General features: G+C 41.3%; 1 protein-coding gene across 1 annotated transcript in view; it reads right to left on the bottom strand.

The window, feature by feature from the left end:
* The window catches only part of CTPS2 (CTP synthase 2), a 100934-nt gene that overhangs the window by 53150 nt on the left and 23692 nt on the right, over positions 1–24092 (bottom strand). Inside the window, exons 10-12 of the mRNA XM_006835605.1 lie at positions 20170–20264; positions 19124–19186; positions 18986–19029 (exon numbers count right to left, since the gene is read on the bottom strand). Coding sequence (XP_006835668.1) covers positions 18986–19029; positions 19124–19186; positions 20170–20264 — 202 coding nt within the window. The remainder of the gene's footprint in view (positions 1–18985; positions 19030–19123; positions 19187–20169; positions 20265–24092) is intronic.

Below are 24092 nucleotides of genomic sequence, written 5' to 3'. Positions count from 1 at the left end.
AGGTGGGACTGGGCAGAAAGCCTCCACAGTCAGCCAGAGCTGGGAAGGCCTCAGAGGAAGAGGGGGGTATGCTTACTGAGGTTAACACTCAAGAAGGGTGAGAATGTGTGGTGTCTGTAGGGGTGTGTGTGGTATCTGGACATGTGTGTAGTGTCTGTACATATGTGTGGTGTCTGCACATGTGTGTTTGGTGTCTATACGTGTGTATGATATACCTACATATGTGTGGTGCCTGTACATGTGTGTGGTAGCTTCACACAAGTGTGTGTGGGTTCAGCTGGTTGACTTCTTTGGCCTCAATTCCAAGAGGGGTCTAATCACCTCTCTCATCAGTCACAGAGCTCCAATCCTCACTGGACCTCCAGTGCCACCAGGGTGAGGAGTTTGGCCTGTTCATTCAGGGATGTATCCCCAGTTCCGGATCAGGGCCTGGTCCCCATGAGGGGCTCAAGCGATTACGGCTGATTGAGCGGTTCCTGATGATGTTGGTTCTGACCCAGCCAGGTCTTCTAATGGAAACCCCTGCTGTAGCCCAGCCCTTATTCCTGCAGACAAGGGCGCCGGAGTGGTCGACTGCACCCCCTGCATGAGTCTTTTCTCCTTCTCAGTCCCCTAGTGCACTGCTCCAGTTGAATCTTCCCAAAGCCATCAGTAATGAGTACGGTGATGGCAGGATAGTTCGCCGATGGCATGCATTATCTTATTGCTTCCCTAGTGCCTTCAGGATGCTGATTTTGACACCGCCACTCAAGGACCTCCACAGAAGTGCACCAATTTCCTTGTTTCCCTCTACTCCCCTACAAGAGCCAGGTGCTTCAGCCAGTCTGGGTGCCATTGTTGCAGAGTCTACCCTGACTCATGGCAACCTCATGCACAGTGGAACACAAAGTTGCTGGTCTTGTGCCATCCCCACCATTGCTTGCAAATCAGACTGCTGCATCATAGCAACAAGCAAGGTTTCACTGACAGAGGCGTGGTGGTTGTGCATGAGATGCGTCGGGGAGGACTCGAACTTGGGTCTCCCATAAGGAAGGCAAAAATTCTGCCATTGAGCACCAATGTCCCTCAGTCAAGCTACTTGCTATTTTATGACCAATTCTTGGGCATTCCAGCCTAAGTGTATCTCACCTCCTTTCTACAAGGGGACTTCAAAACGTTTCTTGAAAAATTCCATGAGCTTTCAATTCCATTTTTCCACAGACTTTTGGAAGCCCCCTCATATTAAGTCTCCTTCTAACTATACCTATCAAGTCTATCTCTGCTGTCCAACACCATGACCACAAGTCCACGTGGTTACTGAAATTTCAATTAATTAAAACCAAATAAATTTTAAAACTCACTTCCTCAGTGACACCAGCTATATATTTCAAGTACTCCATAGCTGCACATGGCTTGAGTATATAGAAGATTCCTTCATCTCAGAAAGTTCTAGTTGATAGCACTGGTAGTATTCAAGAGAGACTCCCTGAATAGCCAGATAATTGGTTATTTGTTTCACCAGTCTAGGACTTGAAGCTCCAACTAAACTGCAAGCCAGGTTGTGGCAGCAGCTCATTTGTAACACACTGTGCTTAAGGATTGTGCTTAAGTGGATATGTTCCAAGTGCACAATGACTATTTTCTTTTTAATAATCTCTTTCCGCAAGCATTCAGTGATTTCAACTGCAAAAATCTTTCAAGTGGCTGAAATGCCTACTCCTAAGGCATTTCCCATTAATGTTCAAGGTACAAAAGCTTTAAAATACATTAGCTTAGAACTACTCATTTAGTCATCATTTCTTGTTGAAATGACAGACTAACCTTGTGGCTCCCTAATGGGGCTCACTCCAAGTCACACCATCTCTTTCTTTCAAAAGGAAAACTCAGTTAAGAAGGAGGGGCAGATGGAACGACGTTTCGCCCATTAGGCAGCAGCCATCGTGCCTGGAAGGAGAAATTTTCTTCTTCCAGATAGAAAGCAAGAGGCCTTGCTGGTGCAATGGTTAAGCTATCGGTTGCTAACCTCAAAGTTGGCAGTTCCAACACCCAGTGGGCTGCACGGAAGAAAGACCTGGCGATCTGCTTCCCCTCAAATTACAGCCTAGGAAATCCTATGGAGCAGTCCTACTCTGTCACACGGGGTTGCTATGAGTAGGAAGTGACTTGATGGCACCCGACAACAACGAGAAGATAGAAAATAACATCCTGCTATCAACTCTGAACCTACTGTCCCCAAAGGGACAGTAACGAGTGACTATTAGGCTCCCAGACTTGTTCATCAAAGGCTATGTCCTGGATTGAATTGTGTCCCCCCAAAGTTTGTCAACTTGGCTACGCCATGATTCTCAGTATTATGCAAGGATGCTGCAGTTTGTGATCTGACGTGATTATCCTATGGTGTTAATGGAGTCCTGGTGCGATGCTGTATGATAAGCACTGGACTGCTAACCAAAAGGTTGCCAGTTCAAATCCACCAGTCGCTCCTAGGAAACTCTATAGGTCACTATGGGTAGGAACGGACTCAAAGGCACTTAACAGCAGTTAACAACATGATGTTAATGAGACAGGATTCAGGGCAGTTACGCTAATGAGCCAGGATACAATCTGCAGGATTTCTTTTGAGATCTAAAAGAATTTATACAAGCAAAGAGAGATCATAGGGACCTGCTACCATTTACAGCCTCGGAAACCCTCTATAGGGTCGCTATGAGTCGGAACCGACTCCACGGCACATAACAACCACCACCACCAAGAAAGAAGAGCTGAGTGTATCGCGTGTCCTTTGGACCCAGGGTCCCTGTGCTGTAAAACTCCTAGATACATGGACATCTCCTCCAAGACACGCAAGCCCACAAATGTTGAAAGGACACAAAGATATACCCCCAGAGACAACAAACAGAGAAAGCCGTCCCCCCTAGAGCTGCTGCCCTGAATTCCGACGTCTAGCCTCGTAAACAGTGAGGAAGGCAATCTCTGTTGGCTAAAGCCGTACACGTGTGGTATTTGTTACAGCAACACTAGATAACTAAGACAGGTGACTTCATCTAGGTGATACCGGAACTTTTGATGACTGCTTCTATAGGAAAACAAAGTTCTTTACACCAAACTGACCTCCAAATGGCTTCTGTAAGATCTTTTTGCTAGTTGGGAAGGGCTTGCTTTGGTGCTTTAGATGCAAACCAGTTCTCAAAGAAAAAGTTGCATGAAAGGCTACTCGAGTACCTGGGTGGTCCACATGGTTAAGCACTCAGCTGCTAACCAAAACAATGGCAGTTTGAGTCCACCCAGAAAAAAGGGTTTGGAGATCTACTTCCCAAAAAGAAGCCACAAAAAATCCTATCGAGGGTTTGAAAGGATATTTATACACGGGTATTTACCTTTGCTACAAACACAACTGTGAATGTAGTAGAGCATATAGTGAGCAAAAGTTGGGAAATTTCTTTGACATTATTAAACTTCTTAAGGCAGTGAGTTGCCACACCTGGGGTCTTAGGACCATAGTGTCAGGGGACACCATGGTCAATTGGCATAACATAGGATGAGCAGCGTCTGGGACCTTTAAAAGTTCATGAGTGACAATCTAAGGTGCAGCTATTGGTCTCTCCATGTGTGACAGAAAGAAGAGTGATGACAAATGAGGATACTTGGAATCAATGAATCCAACAGACTAATGGAACATGTGAACATCAGTCTCCACAACTCTGAGACCAAAAGAATTAAATGGTGCCCAGCTACTACCAACTACTCTGAAAGGGATCACATTAGATGGTCCCAGACAGAGTGGGAGACAATGTGGAACAAAATTCAAAATCATTTTTTTTTAAAAAGACGGGGCTTATTGGTCAGTAAGGAATTGGAGGAACCTGCGACTATGGCCCTCAACCACCCTTTGGGTCTGGAAGGGAACTCACCCTCATGGCCCAATTTTAAGCCAAGTTGTAGGTAAATATATAGGGGGACAAAAACACTAGTAAGCTATGCTCACCATAGAATGATCAGTCATATAAAATCAAAAGGGCAACACTGACCTAAAGACAAAGTTGAGAAGGGATGAAAGGTTGGGTGGAATGGAAATAGGAAATACAGAGAGGAAGTAAGACAACTGTTTTTGCATGGAGGAGATTGCAGTCATCGAGAAGAAACAAAATGTATGATTTGTTGAATGTAAAACTGATAATCTTGTCTGGAACATTCACTCAATTCACAATAAAAAGTAAAAACAAAAAACCCTACTGAGTGCAGTTCTACTCTGACACACATGGGGTTCCCATGAGTCAGAAGTGACTTGTCAACAATGAATTTGTTTGAGTTTTTAAAAGGTTAATCTAAGGTGATCTCTGGTTTATTTTTTTCAACACCTCTTCATTTGCTTTCTATATGAAACAGTTGAAATGTGAAAGAAAATATTTAAAAGCAGGTCTTCAATTAAAGGCAGTAATTATGCTTAGTCTATAACACAAATTACGCTTCATCTGAATCTACTTTTACTTATATGGGACTATTTCATAAATCCAATGTCTCAAACATAAAATTAACTCATGAGTTAAGAATCCCTGTACCAAAAACAAATGGTTGATGTTCAAGCATTTCAAGATGTAGCATAAGATCAAGAGCCAGTGATATAGCAGGAAGAAGTCCAAGGGGCACTGAGGGCATTGGCAAAGAACAAGCCTCCAGGAATTGATGGAATACAAATTGAAATCTTTCAACAAACTAATGTAGCACTAGAGGCACTCACTCATCTATGCCAAAAATTTGTTAAGACCTGGCCAACTGACTGGAAGAGATCCATATTTTTGCCCATTCCAAAGACAGGTGACCCAACAGAATGTGGAAATCATCTGATAATATCATTAGTATCATATGCAAGTAAAATTTTGCTAAAGATTTTACAGGGACCTGACAGAGGTTCAAGTTGGATTCAGATGAGGACATGGAACAAGGGATATCATTGCTAACATCAGGTGGATCTTAACTGAAAGCAGTAAATACCAGAAAGATGTTTACCTGTGCTTTATTGACTACGCAAAGGCTTTCGATAGTGCGGATTATGACACGCTATGGACAACATTGCAAAGAGTGAGTATTCGCAAACACTTAATTGTGCTCATAAGGAACCTGTATATAGACCAAGATACAGTTGTAACAACCAAACAAGGGAATACTTGTTGTTGTTGTTATGTGCCGTGGAGTCGGTCCCAACTCATAGCAACCCTGTACAGGGTTTCTGAGGCCGTAAATCTTTACGGGAGCAGAAAGCCTCATCTTTCTCCCGCGGAACAGCTGGTAGTTTCGAACTGCCAGCCTTGCGGTTCACAGCCTGATTCGTAACCACTACGCTACCAGAGATCCTTAAGGGAACAATGAATGGTTTAAAATTAGGGAAAGTGTACAACAGGGTTGTATTCTTTCATCGTACCTATTCAATCTGTATGCTGAGCAGATAATCTGAGAAGCTGGATTACATGAAGAATAACATGGCATCAGGATTGGGGAAGACTCATTAAAAATGTGTGATATGCAGATGATACAAACTTGCTTGCTGAAAGTGAAGAGGACTTAAAATACACATTGATGAAGATCAAAGATCACAGCTTTCAGTATGGGTTGCAGCTCAATGTAAAGAAAACAAAAATCCTCACCAAGGGAACAATAAATAACATCATGATAAACAGAGAAAAGATTAAAGTCGTCAAGGGCATTTTGCTAGGATCAACCATCAATGCTCATGGAAGCAGCAGTCAAGAAATCAAATGACATATTACATTAGGCAAATCTGCTCATTAAAGTGTTGAAGAGCAAAGATGTGAATTTGAGGGCTAAGGTGCACCTGACCCAAGTCATGGTATTTTTAATCACCTCATATGCACTTGAAAATTGGGAAATCAATAAGGAAAACCATAGAAGAATTGATGCATGTGAGTTACGGTGCTAGAGGAGAATACTGAAAGTACCATGGGCTGCCAAAAGAACAAACCAATCTGTGTTGGAAGAAGTGCAGCCAGAGTGCTCCTTAGAGACCAGGATGGCCAAACTTTATTTCTCATACTTTAAACGTATTATCAGAAGGAACCAGTCCCTGGAGAAGGACATCATGCTTGGTAAAGTGAAGGATAAGCAAAGGAGAGGAAGAGCCCCAACGAGACAGACTGGCACAGTGGCAGCAGCAATGGGTTCAAGCATAACAATGATTGTGAGGTTGGCACAGGACTGGATGTTGTTTCTTTCTGCTGTGCGTGAGGTCGCTATGAGTTGAACCGACTCCACAGCATCTAACAACTACAACAACAGACTAAAAAGGGATAAAAGAAGTCACAAAGAACAAAACATGCAATGGTGTCAAATATCACCATCACAAATTTCCATTTATACCTGCTTAAAATGCTAAGGATTTCTCACTTGTCCTTACCAATACACCAGCCAAGTATGCATGTGTGTGCTGATGTATTTAGAAGCAAAAGCACGAACGCTCTTCTCAGGATGTTATGTTTTATGTACATTTCTATTTTTATTTTTGGAAATTATCTTTTTCCATAATCAGAAGAGAAACGCTTCCAGCTAAGTGGATCCACAAACCTAAACACTACATTTGGACCATTCTTCCTCTGTATGCTCAGAAGACAAAAAACGTATTTTACATTAAACCCAGAATGCTGTGAGCTAACCTCCAGATGAACTGGAGAGAACGGATTCCAAATTCAAGGTCAAGAAGGTCAGCAGCAGCCAAGTGATTTACATAGTCAGAAGGTACGTTAGCTATGGCTGCGTTCGTGGGAAGCACCATCTAGAAGGCAGGGAACACTACTCCGAAGCAGACCCAAAAATCGGATGTGCTATGTTGTTGTTGCCATTGAGTTGATTCCGATGCATGGCGACCACGTGTGTGCAGAGTAGAACTGCTCCATAGGGTTTTCAAGGCTGGGACCTTTCAGAAGCAGATCGCCAGGTATCTCATTTGAGACACCGCTGAGTGAGTTCAAACCACTTGGGCCATGACTTACTACACTGTTGTTGTTGTTAGGCGTTGTTGAGTCAGTACCAACTCATGGCGACACTATGTACAACAGAATGAAACACTGTCTGGTCCTGAGCCAACTCACAATCATTGTTACACTTGAGCCCAATGTTGCTGCCACTGTGCCAATCCATATCATTAGGCGTTTTCCTCTTTTTTGCTGACCCTCCACTTTAACAAGTATGACGTCCTTCTCTGGGGATGGGTCCCTCCTAATAATATATCCAAAGTATGAGGGATGAAGTCTCGCCATCCTGGCTTCGAAAGAGCATTCTGGCTGTACTTACTCCAATACAGATTGGTTTATTCTTCTGGCAGTCCATGGTACTTTTCATATTCTCCTACAACACCATAACTCAAATGCATCAATTCTTCTATGGTCTTCTGTACTCACTGTCCAATTTTCATATGCATACGAGGTGATTGAAAATACCATGGCTTAGGTCAGGCGCACCTTAGTCCTCAAACTCATATCTTTGCTCTTCAACACTTTAAAAAGGTCTTGTGCAGCAGATTTGTCTTGTGCGATACGTTGTTTGATTTCTTGATTGCTGCTTCCATGAGCATTGTTGGTAGATCCCAGCAACATGAAGTCCTTGACAACTTTAATTTTTCTCTATTTATCATGATGTTATTTATTGTTTCCTTGGTGAGAATTTCTGTTTTCTTCACATTGAGGTGCAACCTATACCAAAGGCTGTGGTCTTTGATCTTCATCAGTAAGTATTTTAAGTCCTCTTCACTTTCAGCAAGCAAGTTTGTATCATCTGCATATCACAGATTTTTAATGAGTCTTCCTCCAATTCTGATGCCACATTCTTCTTCCTGTAAGCCAGCTTCTCAGATGATTTGTTCAGCATACAGACTGAATAAGTATGGGGAAAGAAGACAACTGTGGCGTACATCTTTCCTAATTTTAAAACAACCAGTGTCCCCTTGTTCAGTTCTAACGAATGTGTCTTGGTCTATGTTCAGGTTCCTCATTAGTAGTACAATTAAGTGTTCCGGAATACTCTCATCCTCCACAATGTTGTCCACAGCTTGTCATGGTCCACACAGTCAAAAGTCTTTGCATACTCAATAAAGCACAGGAAAACATCTTTCTGGTATTTTCTACTTTCAGCCAAGATCCATCTGACGTCAGTAATGATATCCCTCATTCCATATCCTCTTCTGAATTTGGCTTGAACCTCTGGCAGTTCCCTTTCAATGTACTATTGGAGCTGTTTTTTAATTATCTTTAGCAAAATTTTGCTTGCATGTGCTATTAATGACATTGTGGATGATTTCCACCTTCTGTTGGGTTACCGCTCTTTGGAATGGGCATAAATACAGATCTCTTCCAAAGAGTTGGCCACGGAACTGTGTTCCAAATTTCTTGGCATAAATGAGTAAGTGCCTCCAGTGCTTCCTCAGTCTGTTGAAAGGTTTCAATTTGTATTCCATCAATTCCCAGAGCCTTGTTCTGTGTGAATGTCTTCAATCCATCTTGGACTTTTTCCTTCAGTTTCACTGGTTCTTGACCATATGTTACCTCTTGAAATGTTTGAACATCGACCTCTTTTTGTAAAGTGACTGTATATGTCCTTCCATTTTCTTTTGATGCTTTTTGCATCATTCAATATTTTGCCCATAGAATCCTTCAGTACTGCAATCAAGGCTTGAATTTTTTTTCAGTTGTTTCAACTTGAGAAATGCTGACTGTGTTCTTCCCTTTTGGTTTTCTAACTCCAGGTTCTTGCACATTTCATTATAATACTTGACTTTGTTTTCTCTAGCTTCCCTTTGAAATTTTTTGTTACGCTCTTTTACCTCCTCATTTCTTCCATTTGCTTTAGCATCTCTATGCTGGAAAACAAGTTGCAGAGTCCCTTCTGACATCCATTTTGATCTTTTCCTTTTTCATTATTTTCTTAATAACCTTTTGCTGTCTTCCTGTTCTTGATGTCATTCCACAACTCCTCAGGTCTTTGGTCAGTTATTGTTTAATGCCTCCAATCTGTTCTTGAGACGATCTCTAAATTCAAGTGGGACATGTTCAAGGTAATATTTTGGCTCTCATGGACTTGTTTTCATTTATTCAGCTTCAGCCTGAAGTTGCATGTGAGCAGTTGATGGTCTGTCCCACAGTCTGTCAATGGCCTTGATGTGGCTGATGTAATGGACCTTTTCCTCCATCTTGTTCCACAGATGTGATCAATTTGATTTCTGTGTATTCCATCCAGTGAGGTCCCTGTGTATAGTCATCTTTTATGCTTTTTAAAAAGATATTTGCAATGAAGAAGCTACTTCTCCTCTTAATATGTATAAGAGACACTCCTGTCAGATAGCTGTGTTGGACCCTGGTGTCTACTGAGATCATGAGCACCCATAATACAGATAATGTATGACAAATAAGGAGGGCTGGTGTGGTGCTGTAGGATAAACAGTGGACTGCAAGGTCAGCAGTTCAAACACACCAGCTGCTCCTCAGAAACTCTATACAGGGTCACTATAAATCGGAATCAACTCAACAGCAACATGCCCAATAAGGTCAGGATATTCCTGAAGCAAACTGTAGCAGCAAATATGCCTAAAATGCTTAATTTTTTACCAGAAGTGTCAGAAAAGCCATTACCCATGGTAAGTAGGTTCAATTTACTCAGGTCTATGTGGAGTCCTGGTTTGGCGCTGTGGGTTAAAGAGTCAGACTGCAAAGAACTGCAAGGTCAGTGGTTCAAATTCAGCAGCAGCTCCTCAGAAACCCTATACAGGATCACAATGGGTCGGAACTGACTCAACAGCACTTAACAACAACAATGTGGTCCCCTATTAAACCAAAAGGTCAGTTTGAAACACAAGGTAGGCAGTTTAAACTCATCAACCACTCCTCGGAACCGACTATACAGCACTTAACAACAACAATGTGGTTCCCTAGGGTTCACAGTGCTTGCTGCCTGATGGGTTTATTACCTTGAATGAGACTTTGCCCTATCATCACAAGTGCTGGTTCTTACAGCCATTCTTCTCCAACAAACTGATTGCAGACCATAAAGATGTTCAATAGCAATTAGGTTTTATTGTTCTCATCTCACTTATGGTAGAGAAGCGATTAAAATGGAAAATGCGCATGTCCTCTGACTTAGCAATTCCCCTTCTAGGAATTTTCCCCAGACATGCTCACAAGGACACATGTACAAGGATGCTAATTGGCAGTATGACTTGAAATAATGGACACGACCTAAATATTCATTCATCAACATGAGATTGACTAGAGAGATAGTGAAAATCCATCTAGTGGATAAAGCAGGGAAAACAGGTAGGTGATTGCTATCCAGTGAGGGGGAGTGGCCGGTACAGGACTCAAGCTGGGGACCTCAGATCCAACAGGTTCACATAGGCACAAGTTCACATAGGCAGTTTTAAGAGGAAACAAACACAAGGGGACTTTCAAAAGGTTCATGGAAGTTTCCCATACCTTTTCATTCCATTTTTCCATGAACTTTTTGAAGCCATACATATATGTGGCTGGCCGGGTAGGTAGGTATACACACACACAAACACACACACAATCTCTCAAAGACCTTTTCTACAACACTTACTTTTGATTTTATGCTATGAATAAATCATTTTTTAATGTGTATGCATGCTGTTGTTAAGTACCGTTGAGTCAGTTCTGACTCATAGCGATCCTGTGTAGGGTTTCTGAGGTTATAAATCTTTGCAGGGGCAGAAAATCTCATCTTTCTTCCATGGAGCAGTTGGTGGGCTCAAACCACTGACATGGTGGTTCACAGTGTAGTACTGAGGAGTCAACACACTCCCTTATTGTGTGTGTGTGTGTATATATATGTATGTTTATATATATATATATATATATATATATATATATTCAGCAGTAGAGGATAGTCATCAAAGAATTAACTCGCCAGAGCTATAGAACAGTGGCACCTACTGGCAACGTCACTTCCTATTCCAAAGTATTAGCTTAGAAAAAAAAACCCCTACGCTTTGTCTGGCACTGCTTTTTCAAAATTGGTCCAGAAATATGTTGATAGTAAAACCTCATAAGGAACTCTTCTCTTAGTATTAGGTCTTCTGGGCCTAAGACTTGAAAGTACCATCTGGCTGGGAAGTTATGGTTCATTATGGTTTGAACTGCAAGCTATAAAGATGGATTTGGAATCTCTCTATATCTATCCGGGGTGTGATCTGTCCAGCATATAGAGTTGACTGACACAAGCAAGGCAGGACACAATGTGCAGAGCATGCTACCGTTAGCCAAGAAGGGCAGGGGTTTGCAAATAGACATGTTTTCTTTTTGCTTGTTAAGTGCCAGAGTTGGTTCCGATTCATAGCAACCCTGTATAGGGTTTCTGAGAGTTTTGATGTGATGCTGTAGGATAAGCACTGGACTGCTAACCCCAAGGTCAGCAGTTCAAACCCACCAGCCATTCCTTGGAAATCCTATACAGGGCCACTATGAATTGGAACCAACTCAACAGCACTTAATAACAACATCATAGGATTTGTAAGAAGCGACTGATGGGTTTGAACTGCTGACATCGTGGTTAGCAGTTCAGTGTTTGTTGTACAGCACCACACCAGGACCCCAAATAGGCATATACATTTACTTGCTTTTTAAAAATGAAAAGCTAAACCAGACAAAAAAATGTAATGGTAGTCATGAGGGAAAGATAAGGAATAGAATGGAAAGGTGAGGGATACAACTAAGTTTCTCTAAACTGGTGGTTCTCCAGGAGGACAATTCTGCTCCTGCCCTACGGGACGACATTTTTGGTGTCACAACTAAGGCAGGTGCTACTAGAATTTGGTGCTCTGGTAGCGTAGTGGTTACGAATCAGGCTGCGAACCGCAAGGTCAGCAGTTCGAAACTACCAGCTGTTCCGCGGGAGAAAGATGAGGCTTTCTGCTCCCGTAAAGATTTACAGCCTCGGAAACCCTGTACAGGGTCGCTATGAGTGGGAACCGACTCCACGGCACATAACAACAACAACAACACTAGAATCAAGTGAGTAGAAACAACAGATGTTGTTAAATATCCTACAGTACACAGGGCAGCCCCCACAACAAAGAATGTTCCAGTCACAAATGTCAACAGTGCTAACGCTGACAACGCTGGTTTAGTCAATTCATTCTTCTACTCTTTATAGGCAATAATTGGTCAGTATTGTTGCTGTTAAGTGCTGTAGAGTCAGTTCTAACTCAGAGCGACCCTGTATAGGGTTTCTGAGGAGCAGCTGGTAGCTTTGAGCCACTGAACTTGGTTTAGTAGTCCAGTGCTGATCCTACAGGGTCACACCCATGCTCCAATTACTTACCGTGGTTACCAAGTGCCATCAAGTTGTTTCCAACTCATAGTGACCCTGTATGGGGTTTTCAAGGAACGGCTGGTGGGTTTGAACCACTGACCTTGTGGTTAGCTGTCCAGTGTGTTTATCCTACCTACGGTGCCACACCAGGATCCTAAATACTTAGGGAAGCAGACAGCCTCATCTTTCTCCTGTGGAGTGGCTGGTGGGTTTGAACTGCCATCCTTTCAGTTAACAACTCAACATTTCACCCACTGCAGCAACAATTTGTCATTTGTTGTTGTTGTTACTAAGTGTTTTCATGTCAGTTCCAAACCATAGTGACCCTGTACAGGGTTTCCAAGGAGCAGCTGGTGGGTTTGAACCGCTGACCTTGCAGTTCAAACTGACCTAGCATTCCAGCAAATTATCCTGGGGGAATCAAGTCAAACTTCAATGAGATACCACTTTACCCCCACAAGGATGGATATTTTTTAAAAATGTAAAGGATCATAATAAATGTTGATTAAGAATGTACAGAAATTGGACCCTTCATATATTAGTAGGAATGTAAAATGGTGCAGCCACTTTGAAAACTAGTCTGGTAGATTTCCTCAGACAGTTAAACACACAGTTATCATGTAGCAATTGTTGTTATTGTTAGTTGTCATCAAGTAAGCTCTGACTCATAGCGACCCTATGAACAACAGAACGGAACCCTACCAGATCCCGCAGCATCCTCAAGATCACTGTCAGGGTTAAGCCCATTGTTGCTGCCACTGAGTCAATCCACTTCCTCTTTTTCGCTAACCCTCTACCTTACCAAGCATGATGTCCTTCTCCAGGGACTGGTCCCTCCTAACAACACAGCTAAAGTACGAGAGACAAAGTGTCACCACACTCGCTTCTAAAGAGCAACTAAGCAAACACTGAATCAAGAAAGAGGGGATACAAGAAGAGCAAACACTGTTATATACAATATTACATACAATCCTGCAATCGCCATAATAAGAAACAATCATTTATGAGTGGATGTATAGGTACATATGTAAGCTAAGTCCTGGTATGGCACTGTGGGTTAATGCACTGAACTGCAAAGTTGCTTTGAACCGTAAGGTCAGCGGTTCAAGCTCACCAGCTGCTCCTTGGAAACCCTATTCAGGATCACTATAGGTTGGAATTGACTCAACGGCACTGAACAACAATGTAACCTGAACCTCTTTTTGGAATGGGCACAAATATGAATCTCTTCCAATCAGTGGGCCAAGGAGTTCTCTTCCAGCACCTCCAGTGCTGCATCAGTTTGTTAAAAGATTTCAATTTGTACTCTGTCAGCTCCTGGAAGCTTGTTTTGTGCCAGTGCCTTCAGAGTTGCTTTCATTTCTCCCTTCAGTACCATTGGTTTTTGATCTTGAAATGCTTGCGCATCTAACCAATTCTTTTTGGTACCATGACTCTCTCTACTCCTTGCATTTTCCCTTAATGTTTTCTGCATCCTTCAATATTTTGCCAATATTGCAAGTCTAGGCTTGAATTTGTTCTTCAGTTCTTTCAGCGTAAGAAATGCTGATGTATTCTTCCCTTTTGGTTTTCTAACTCCAGGTCTTTGTGCATTTCATTATAATGTTTTACTCTGTCTTCTCAGGCTGCCTTTTGAAATGTTCTGTTCAGCTCTTTCACTTCATTTCTTCCATTTGCTTTAGTATTTCTAGGCTGGAGATCAAATTTCAGGGTGTCTTCTGACATCCATTTTGAGCTTTCCTTTCTTTCCTGTTGTTTTGAATGACCTCTTGCTTTCTTCCTGTATGATGTTCTTGATGTCATCCCACAGCTCTTCCAATCTCTAGTCATTACTCGAATGCATCCAATCTGTTCCTGAGATGGTCTCTAAATTCAGGTGGGATACGTTCAAGGTCTTATTTTGACTCTCGTGGACTTGTTTTCATTTTCTTCATTGACTGTGCAAAGGCTTTTGACTGTGAATCATGACAAGCTAAGTGTAACACTGCAAAGAATGGGTACCTAATTGTGCTCATGAGCAACCTGTACACAGACCGAGAGGCAATCTTTAGATAAAAGAACAAGGGGACACTGAATGGTTTAAAATCACAAAAGGTGTGCATCGGGGTTGTATCCTTTCACCATATTTATTCAATCTGCATTCTGAGCCAATAAGCTGAGAAACTGTACTATATGAAGAAGAAAGTGGCATCAGGATTAGAGGAAGACTCATTAACAACCTCCCATATGCAGTTGATACAATGTTGGTGAAAGTGAAGAGGATTTAAAATATTTACTGATGAAGATCAAAGGCCACAGCCTTCAGTATGGGTGGCACCTCAGTGTAGAGAAAACAAAACTCCTCTCCAGACAGTCTTTAGGCTTCTGTTATAGCCCTGAATTGTGTTCATTAGCTCCAGATGGCTACTGATTGTATTAGGTCACTGACTACTGTACACATGAAGAGACCAATATATCTTAGATGGCTACTTGCAAGCTTTTAAGTCCCCAGTCACTACTCATCAAAGCAGCATGGAGAACATTGCTTTTATGGACTAATTGTGCAATTTTATATAGATGTCCTCCTAGATTATTTATGGTCATTAAATCCTCAAGTCCAGTGACTCAGTCCCTCAAGGTATTTGGTTATGGGTAAGACATTTACCAAACTTCGCTCCCTGATGAAAAACACTTGGAAATAGATACTGATGATGGTTTCACAACATGGTGAATGTAATTAGTGTTACTGAATTGTACACTTAAAAAGGGTTAAAATGTCAACTTTTTAATGATATATATATATGAGCCATGCACCATATAACATCCGTTTAGACAGCATATATGTCTGTGGTCAAAACAGAGTTAAGAAATCCCAATGAGAGAGCAACACATAGAGAACAAAACAGCTGCCTATAGGCAACACATGTATCTCATGTGTCTTGTACACAAAACGATTGTGCTGCCAAGCACATAATGGCACAGTACATATATAGCCTATACTACATGTCTTCAGTGACTATGCAAAGACTTTAGACTGTGGATCATGACAAGCTATGGACAACAGTATGGAGAATGAGTATTCCAGAACACTTCATTGAGCTCATGAGGAACCTGTACATAGAGCAAGAAGCAGTCATTCAAAAAGAACAAGGGAACACTGAATGGTTTAAAATCAGAAAAGGTGTGCTCCATGGTTGTATTCATTGACTATACTTGTTCGATCTCTATGCTGAGCAAATGATCTGAGAAGTTGGATTATATGAAGAAAAATGTGGCATCAGGATTGGAGGAAGACTCATTAACAACCTGCGATATGCAGATGATACAACCTTGCTTGATGAAAGTGAAGAGGACTTGAAATACTTACTGATGAAGATCAAAGAGCACAGCCTTCGGTATGGATTATATCTCAATGTCAAGAAAACAAAAATCCTCACCACTGGACCAATAGACAACATCCATATAAATGGAGAGAAGATCAAGGCTGTCACAGACTTCATTTTGCTCGGATCCACAATCAACACTCATAGAAGCAGCAGTCAAGAAATCAAACGATGTACTACATTAGGCAAATCTGCTATATAAAGACCTCTTTAAAGAGTTGGAGAACAAAGATATCAGTTTGAGGACTGAGGTGAGCCTGACCAAGCCATCGTATTTTCAATAGCCTCATCTCCATGTGAAAGTTGGACAATAAGTAAGGAAGACTAGAAAAGAACAGATACATTTGAGTTATGGTACTGGAGAAGAATATTAAAGGTACCATGGACTGCCAGAAAAACACACAAATCTGTGTTGCAAGAAGTACAACCCAGAACGCTCCTTAAAAATCAAGATGGCCAAACTTCATCTCTCATACTTTGAATATATTATCAAGAGGGATCAGTCCCTGGAGAAGAACTTCATGCTTGGTGGAGGGGCAGTGAAAAAGAGGGAGACACCCCCCCCAAACGACATGGAATGGCACAGTGGCAGCAGCAATGGGCTCCAGGGTAAGAGTGACTGGGAGGATGGCGTGGGACGGGGTGGTGTTTCTTTCTGTTGTACATAGGGTTAATATGAGTCAGAACCGACTTAACAACATTATGTCTTGAATTCATAATAAATGCCTATGTTGCTGGTTTATGATGTACTATATTATACTGTCCATCTAAAAAGTTTACCACATAACAGTGTATGTTTCAACTTCTAGGCAGCAGCATCCAATTTCATGTGTCACATGTCTCTTAGAGCATTATCTCTATGCTTAATTTTCTTCCAAAAATATTACCATAAAGTGCATCATGGCTCTCAAATGCAGTAAAGCCAGTGCTAGCAATAGCAGTGGCAAGAAAAAAAGGAGAAGTATAGATTTGAAAGTGAAACAAAAGGTTATTAAACAACCTGAATGTGGAGAATCAGTGAATGCTAAAGCTCACAATTTACCCACGTCTCACTCAACAGTCAAGAAGATCATCAAAACACATAAAACATTCTTCAAGCTGTTAAAGTGGTTGAACATCGATCATTTCTTTTTGGTACAGAGACTCTGTGTATATTTCCCATCATCTTTTGATGCTTTTTACATCATTCAATATTTTGCCCATGGAGTCCTTCCAATAATGCAAGTCAACACTTGAATTTTTATTTCTGTTTTTTCAGCTTGAGAAAGCGTGGGTATGTTCTTCCCTTTGGTTTCTAACACCAGGTCTTTCATTATAATACTTGACTTTGTTTTCTCGAGCTGCCCTTTGAAAATTTCTGTTCAGTTCTTTTACTTCCTCCTTTCTTCCATTTGCTTTAGCATCTGTATGCTGGAGAACAAGTTTCAGAGTCTTTTCTGACATCCATTTTGGTCTTTTCTTTCTTTCCTGTCTTTTTTATGACCTTTTCCTTTCTCACTAATGCCTAGGATTGAGTCCTCGTGTGGCGCTGTAGGATAAAGCAAAAGTCAGTTTGCGCCATAAAGTCGGCGGTTCAAACCTACAGGCTACTCCTTAGAAGCCCATACAGGTTCGCTTTGAGTCAGAACCGACTCAACCGTACTTAAGAACAACGCATCTAGGATGTCAATCGTAATGTGTCCCATTTCGTATTTGACCCCTTCCAATTTTCTTAGATTCAGACTTCGCACATGACACGTTCCAATTATTAATGGATGTTTGCAGCTGTCTCTCCTCATTTTGAGTTGTGCCCCATCAGCAAACAAAGGTCCTGAAAGCTTTACTCCATTCACATCATCCATCCTCTGCTTTGAGGAGACAGCTCTTCTCCAGTCATATTTTTGAGTGCCTTCCCACCTGAGAGGCTCATTTTCTAGCACCACATCTAACAATGTTCTGTTACTATTTACAATGCTTTTGCTTTCCGGCACTATATGTGACTATGTTCCACTACTATTCATAAGGTTTTTTGCATCTATACATAACAGAAGTAGTCCGCCTCTCCTTCTTCCTAGTCTGGAAGCTCCGCTGAAACCTGCCCACCATGGATGGCCCTGCTTGGATTGAAAATACTAATGGCATAGCTTCTAGCATCATAGTAACATGCAAGTCACCAGAGTACAACAAACTGAGTCCAAAAGATAGAAAACGGACTCGTGATAGCTCAGGATTGGGAGAGAAGGGGGGCTTCGAGGGTGACGGGCTACTGGTGTGCTATTTCTTTTGGGGATGATGAATGTGTTTGTGGAGTGATGGTTACATACCTCTATGAATACACTAAAAGCCACCAAATTATACACTTTTAATAGAGGGGTGATGTGCATCTCAACAAAGCCATTATCAAAATAAATCATAGTTGTGAGATATGTTCTTTGTTGGTAGCAAGTGCAAGGCACAGGGGACAGAGGGCGGGAAAGAAAGAGAGTTGGGAAGACTCCCAGTATAAATAGAAAGTTGTAGGTAACCAGGTTTGTTTGGGATTTTTTGTTTGTTTGTTTTTTGTTTTTAATGAAATTCTCCACTGGTCTGCCTGAGATTCCAGTAGAAGACAGGTGCAGGAAGGGGTCATCTCAGGTTAAGAGAATCTCACGATAGGTTTGAGAAACTAGGTCAGATTCTCCCAACATAAAACCCAAAGCAAGGGAAGAACAGGGATGCCATGAGATGAATTAGACAAGACACAATGGCCTTTGATGTCTAGCCAAGAAAGGTAGACTGGATGTTTTAAATGAAAAGGAATCAGGGGAAAGTGAGGAGCAGCTCAGGAACGTTTGTCACTTTTGTTTTAGAAAGGTAGACAGCCGCCAATGCGGAAAAGAGACAGACGAGGATGAGCCTAGAGACAGGACAGCCCATTTATTTATACTGGCTGTTATAAATTGTTGTCACAGCCAATTTAATCCTTTGCTAAACATTAGACTTGAAAGCTGCTGCAAAGAGAAGCCATCCAGCGTTGTGTTTTCAAGACATAGCCAAGATGGATTACAGAGAACAGAGAGGTTTTATGTAGTAATAATAATATACACAAATATACATATACATACACACATACATACATTGTATATGTATATATATATAAAACACACATACACACTAATGTTAGGTGCTGTCAAGTCAGTTCTAACGCATATATATAATATATAGATAGATGCATATGTAAAACTTAAAATATTCTGGGGCTCTAAGAAAAACAAAACCATCATAGCCCTTTATGAGTTAAGACAAGAACCAGAAACAAAAGAACAATGGCAGACGCAGAAAGAACACAAACCACTTACCAGAGGAACAGAGGTATTTGGATCAAATTCTGTGGAATCAGCATCTGAGGATTAGGAAAAAAGTTCAATAATTCACCTCTATTGCTGAAAAGTTTGGTTCTGGTTTAATTAAAGGTTACCAACAAACTTCAGCCTTACCTTTCCAGTTAAGGCAATTTCTTGCAAACTCAATCACAGCAAGCTGCATCCCAAGGCAAACTCCTATTTTAAAAAGCATATATAAAAAGTAAATGAATATTGGCAGGTCCTCAGAAAGTCAAACATGGACTCATCAAGTGGCCCAGCAATTTCATTCCTGGGACTATACCCAAGAGAACTCACAGCAGAGACATAGAGACTTGTACACCAGGTTCACTGCAGGTTCACTACTCACAAGAGCCAGACGTGGAAACCACCCAAATGTTCAGCAACAGATGAATGAATAAACAAAACCTAGTCCTTCCCCACAATGGATATTTTCAGAGAAATGAAACCCTGATGCCTGCTATGAATGAATGAACCTAGAAACATTATACTGACAGAAAAATGCTGGGTACAAAAGTTCAAATATTCTATGCTCCCATTTCTCTGGACTAGGCAAATGTATAGAGACCAAAGCTGATGAGAGGTTACTAGCAGCAGGAGGGAGAAGGAAATGGGTAGTGATTGCTGAAAGAGTGTTGAGTTTCTGTGTAGGGCGATGAAAACATTGGGAAATGGATAGGGGTAATTGATCACACAGTATAATGAATGTAATTAATATCACTGAATTGCATAAATGAAAATGGTTGAAATGGCAAATGTGTTGCTATATATTACCACAATAATAATAAAAGTGAATGAGCATATTTTGTGTTTATTTGTACTTTCTCTTCATTGGTTGGTTGAACTGCTGACCTTGAGCTCCTCCAGATAGTACATTTTTGAGGCCATAGGGTCTCACAATCAGCTCTTATGCTGCAAATATGGCCATAGACTTTTAAATGAATTGGTGCAGCTGAATTCCAAAAAAACTATTATAGAAACAGACTGTGGGCCAGATTTGGCCTTTGAGCTATAGTCTGTCAACCCTTGTAGCAAACTATTTGGTACCTGAAATTTTAAATCTGAGTTCACATCTTTTCCTCTCCTGTTAAGTGTCACCCTTCCTGGGTGTCAAAAATCGAATACACTCACAGTTAGGAATGATTAAACATGAATTTTACCCAGAAAAGGAATCTTCTTTGTCCTTGCCCAAGAAATTGCCTGCAGTTTTCCCATCATTCCTCTGGTTCCGAAGCCTCCTGGCACAAGAATACCACTGTAATAGATACCAGATGAGGGTAAGTTTGTTGAACCTCTTTTCTCAGCCGCTCAATTCAGCTATTCATGCTTACTGACCCCCCAATCCAATGCTTAATGCAACCACTAATGAACATGCTTGAGGTCGATTTTCAGAACTGACTGTATTATTTCACATTCTGAACAATGTTATAAAAAAGTTGCAACGCTTTCTCACAACTGATCTCGATATATACTGTCTGGTAGGCCTTTCTGGCATGTAAGCATAGTAACTGAGAAACCCAACCCAACTAAAAATGCCAACAGAAGACTCTCTCAATAAGAACACATGAAGAGTCTTTTGACTACATCTGTGGGAAGACGATGGATAAGCTCAGCATCATGAGCCAAAACAAGGCCAGGAGCCTATTATGGAACAGAGCATCAATTAATTGCTCATGTGCAAATTCAGGCTGAAGCTGGAGAAAATTAAAACAAGTCCACAAGAGCCACAGTATGACCTTGAGCCTATCCATCTGAATTTAGAGGCCATCTCAGGAATGCATAAGACACTAATGACCAAATACCAAAGAGTTGTGGGATGACATCAACAATAACATACAGAAAGAAAGCAAAAGGTTATTAAAAAGACATGAAAGAAAGAAAATACCAAGATGGATGTCAGAAGATACTCTGAAGCTTGCTCTTGAGCATAGAGAAACTAAAGTGAATGGAAGAAATGAGAAAACAAAACAGCTGAACAGAACATTTCAAAGGGCAGCTTGAGAAGGCAAAGTCGACTATTGTAATGAAATGTACAAAGACATGGAGTTAGAAATCAAAAGGGAAGTACACAGTCAGCATTTCTCAAGTTGAAAGAACTAAAGAAAAATTCAAGCCTTGACTTACAATATTAAAGGATTCTACGAACTTTAAGGTCAGCGGTTCGAAACTACCAGCCGCTCCGCAGGAGAAAGATGAGGCTTTCTACTCCCGTAAAGATTTACACCCTCGGAAACCCTGTACAGGGTCGCTATGGGTCGGAACCGACTCGACAGCACTTAACAACAACAACAACAACATGGGGAAAATATTGAAGGAGGCGGGAAGCATCTAAAGAAGATGGAAGGAACACACAGAGTCACGGTACCGAAAAGAATTGGTCATTTCAAGAGGTAGCAGATGACCAAGAACCAATGGTTTTGAAAGGCACTGGTGAAAAACAAGGCTCCCGAATTGACGGACTAGAAATAGAAATGTTTCAACAAACCGGGGCAGCTCTGGAGGCACTCATTTGTCTCTGCCAAGACTTTCTGAAGATAGCTAGCTACCTGACCAACCAACTGGAAGAGATCTATATTTGTGCCCATTCTAAAGAAAGGTGACCCATGAAATATGGAAATCATAGAATAATAATATCATTAATATCGCATGCAAGTAAAATCTTGCTGAAGTTAATTCAAAAAATAGTTGCAGCAGTACATCTATAGGGAGGTGCCAGAAATTCAAACTGAATTCAGAAGAGACTGTGGAATGAGCGATATCATCGCTGGCATCAGCTGGATCTTAGCTGAAAGGAGAGACAGCCATAACCATGTTTACTTGTGTTTCACTGACGATGTTAAGGCATTCAACTTTGTGTATCATAACAAACTATGGATAACATACTGAGGAATGGGGATTCCAGAGCACTGACTGTGCTCATGAGGAACCTGTACATAGACCAAGAAGTAGTCGTTGGAACAGAATAACAGAGTATTGAATGGTTTAAAACAAAAAAGGTGTGCACCAGGGTTGTATTCTTTCACCATATTTATTCGATCTTTATGCTAAGCAAATAATCGGAAAAACTGGATTATGTGAGGAAGAACATGACATCAGGATTGGAGAAAGACTCACTAACAAACAAGGTTTTATCATCTTTAGACTTAAAATGCTTACTGATTAAGATTAAATACTACATACAGCCTTCAGTTTAGATTGTACCTCAGTGTAAAGAAAATGAAAATCCTCACAACTGGACCAGTAAACAGCATGATGACAAACGGAGGAAGAATTGAAGCTGTCCAAGACTTCATTTTGCTTGGATCTACAATCAACACTCATATATAAGCAGCAGTCAAGAAATCAAACGACACATTGCATTAGGCAAATCTGCTGCATAAGACTTCTTTAAAGTGTTGAAGTATAAAGATATCACTTTGAGGACTAAAGTGCACCTGACCAAGCAGCCGTGGTAATTTCAATCATCTCATATGTATGTGAAAATTCGACAATGAGTAAGGAAGACCATAGAAGAATCAATGCATTTGAATTATGGTGTCAGTAAAGAATAACAGCAAAAGTACCATGGACTTCCAAAGGAAGTACAGCCAGAATGTTCCTTGAAAGAGAGGATGGCAAGACTTGGTCTTTCATACTTTGGATATGTGGTCACAAGGGACCTGGAGAAAGACATCATGCTTGGTAAAAGTGTAGGGTCAGCAGAAAAAAGAAAGACCCTCAACAACATGAACTGACATAGTGGCAGCATCAATGGGCTCAAACATAACAACAATTGTGAGTAGTTTTATTCTCACAGTTCAGGGTCAATACGACTCTGAACTGACTCAACCATACCTAACAACAAGGTTCTTTTCATGGAACCAGGGTTAGTTCACTGTTAGAATTCTTAACTTCCATGCAGGAGACCGGAAGTCAAGTCTCAGCTAATGCACCTCATGTGGAGACTATGACAGACCAGGATGAAAGGCCTACTTCCGAAAATTTGCCCATGAAATCCAATGGATCACAATGGTTCGATCTGCAACAGAGCATGGAGAAGTCACAGGACCGAGTAATATTTCATTCTATTGAGCACGGGGTTGCTATGACTCAGGGGCCAAGTGAATGGCAGCTACAATAACAACAGGGTCTGCTTCAAAGCACTATTATAAATGGGGAGGGGGTGGAAGAACAAAGAAGAGGGGAACACAGACAGATTTGCATGGGCTAAATGGGACAGAGGTAAATAGTGATGCATACTCAACCTTGGGACAACAAGGCTCTGGGATGCAAGAATCAAGGCATAGTTTGAAGAGGGGAAATAATACTAAGATGCTTAACTGTCTTATGTATATTGGTTTCCCTTGCCTACTATTGTAAAATTGGAAACTTGCGTTGGATAGAAAGGAATGTCGGGAAACATGATTACAGAAAGTTTGTAAGCCCATCTTTAGCCTATTGGAATACCTAAAAGGGGTTCTAGAACTGGCCCAGTGAAATAGGCCTCTTGCAAAGCCTTTGCAGAGTATAGGATCTTAGGTGGAATCCTGAGTCCCATCCAGAACCTTATGAGGTGGCACATTCCCACTGGAAAGGACAAGCAGACCATCCTGGAACATTAGAGCAACAGAAGCTACATCTTCAAAGAAAGATCATCAGGAAAAACCCAAAACAAAAATGCCAGTAAGACTGGCTATTACAAGGATAAGCAAGTTGTTCAACAAGAAGCCATCAAGGCAAGCAATCAAGTCCCTTTAGGACAAACCCCCCTCTAAGACTGAAACTCAAAGGGAACACACAAATAAGCATGTAAGCTTGCTGGCAACCACACTGGTCTACTGGTGAGTGGAAGAGGGGTAAAGGCAGCAATGAAGAAATAGGCTGAGTTCAACCACATTCCATAGACTCCCTTTGACTTGGAGATGTGACAGAGAAGAGGAAGGGCTGGTTGGTCCAAAATGTGATGAGACCTGGGGACAGCTGAGCCACAGAGGGCTAGAGCTGAGAGTGAACCATAAGCTGATAGGGAGTGAGAGGAGACGCACAAGAACACCCAAAGTTGCAGAGAGTACCCACTTGACCTAGCCTTGATGACTTCATAATC

Source organism: Chrysochloris asiatica, unplaced genomic scaffold (assembly GCF_000296735.1).
Source record: "Chrysochloris asiatica unplaced genomic scaffold, ChrAsi1.0 scaffold00018, whole genome shotgun sequence".
In the NCBI taxonomy this organism is placed as follows: domain Eukaryota; kingdom Metazoa; phylum Chordata; class Mammalia; order Afrosoricida; family Chrysochloridae; genus Chrysochloris; species Chrysochloris asiatica.
This window is presented reverse-complemented; position numbering and strand designations above follow the sequence as displayed.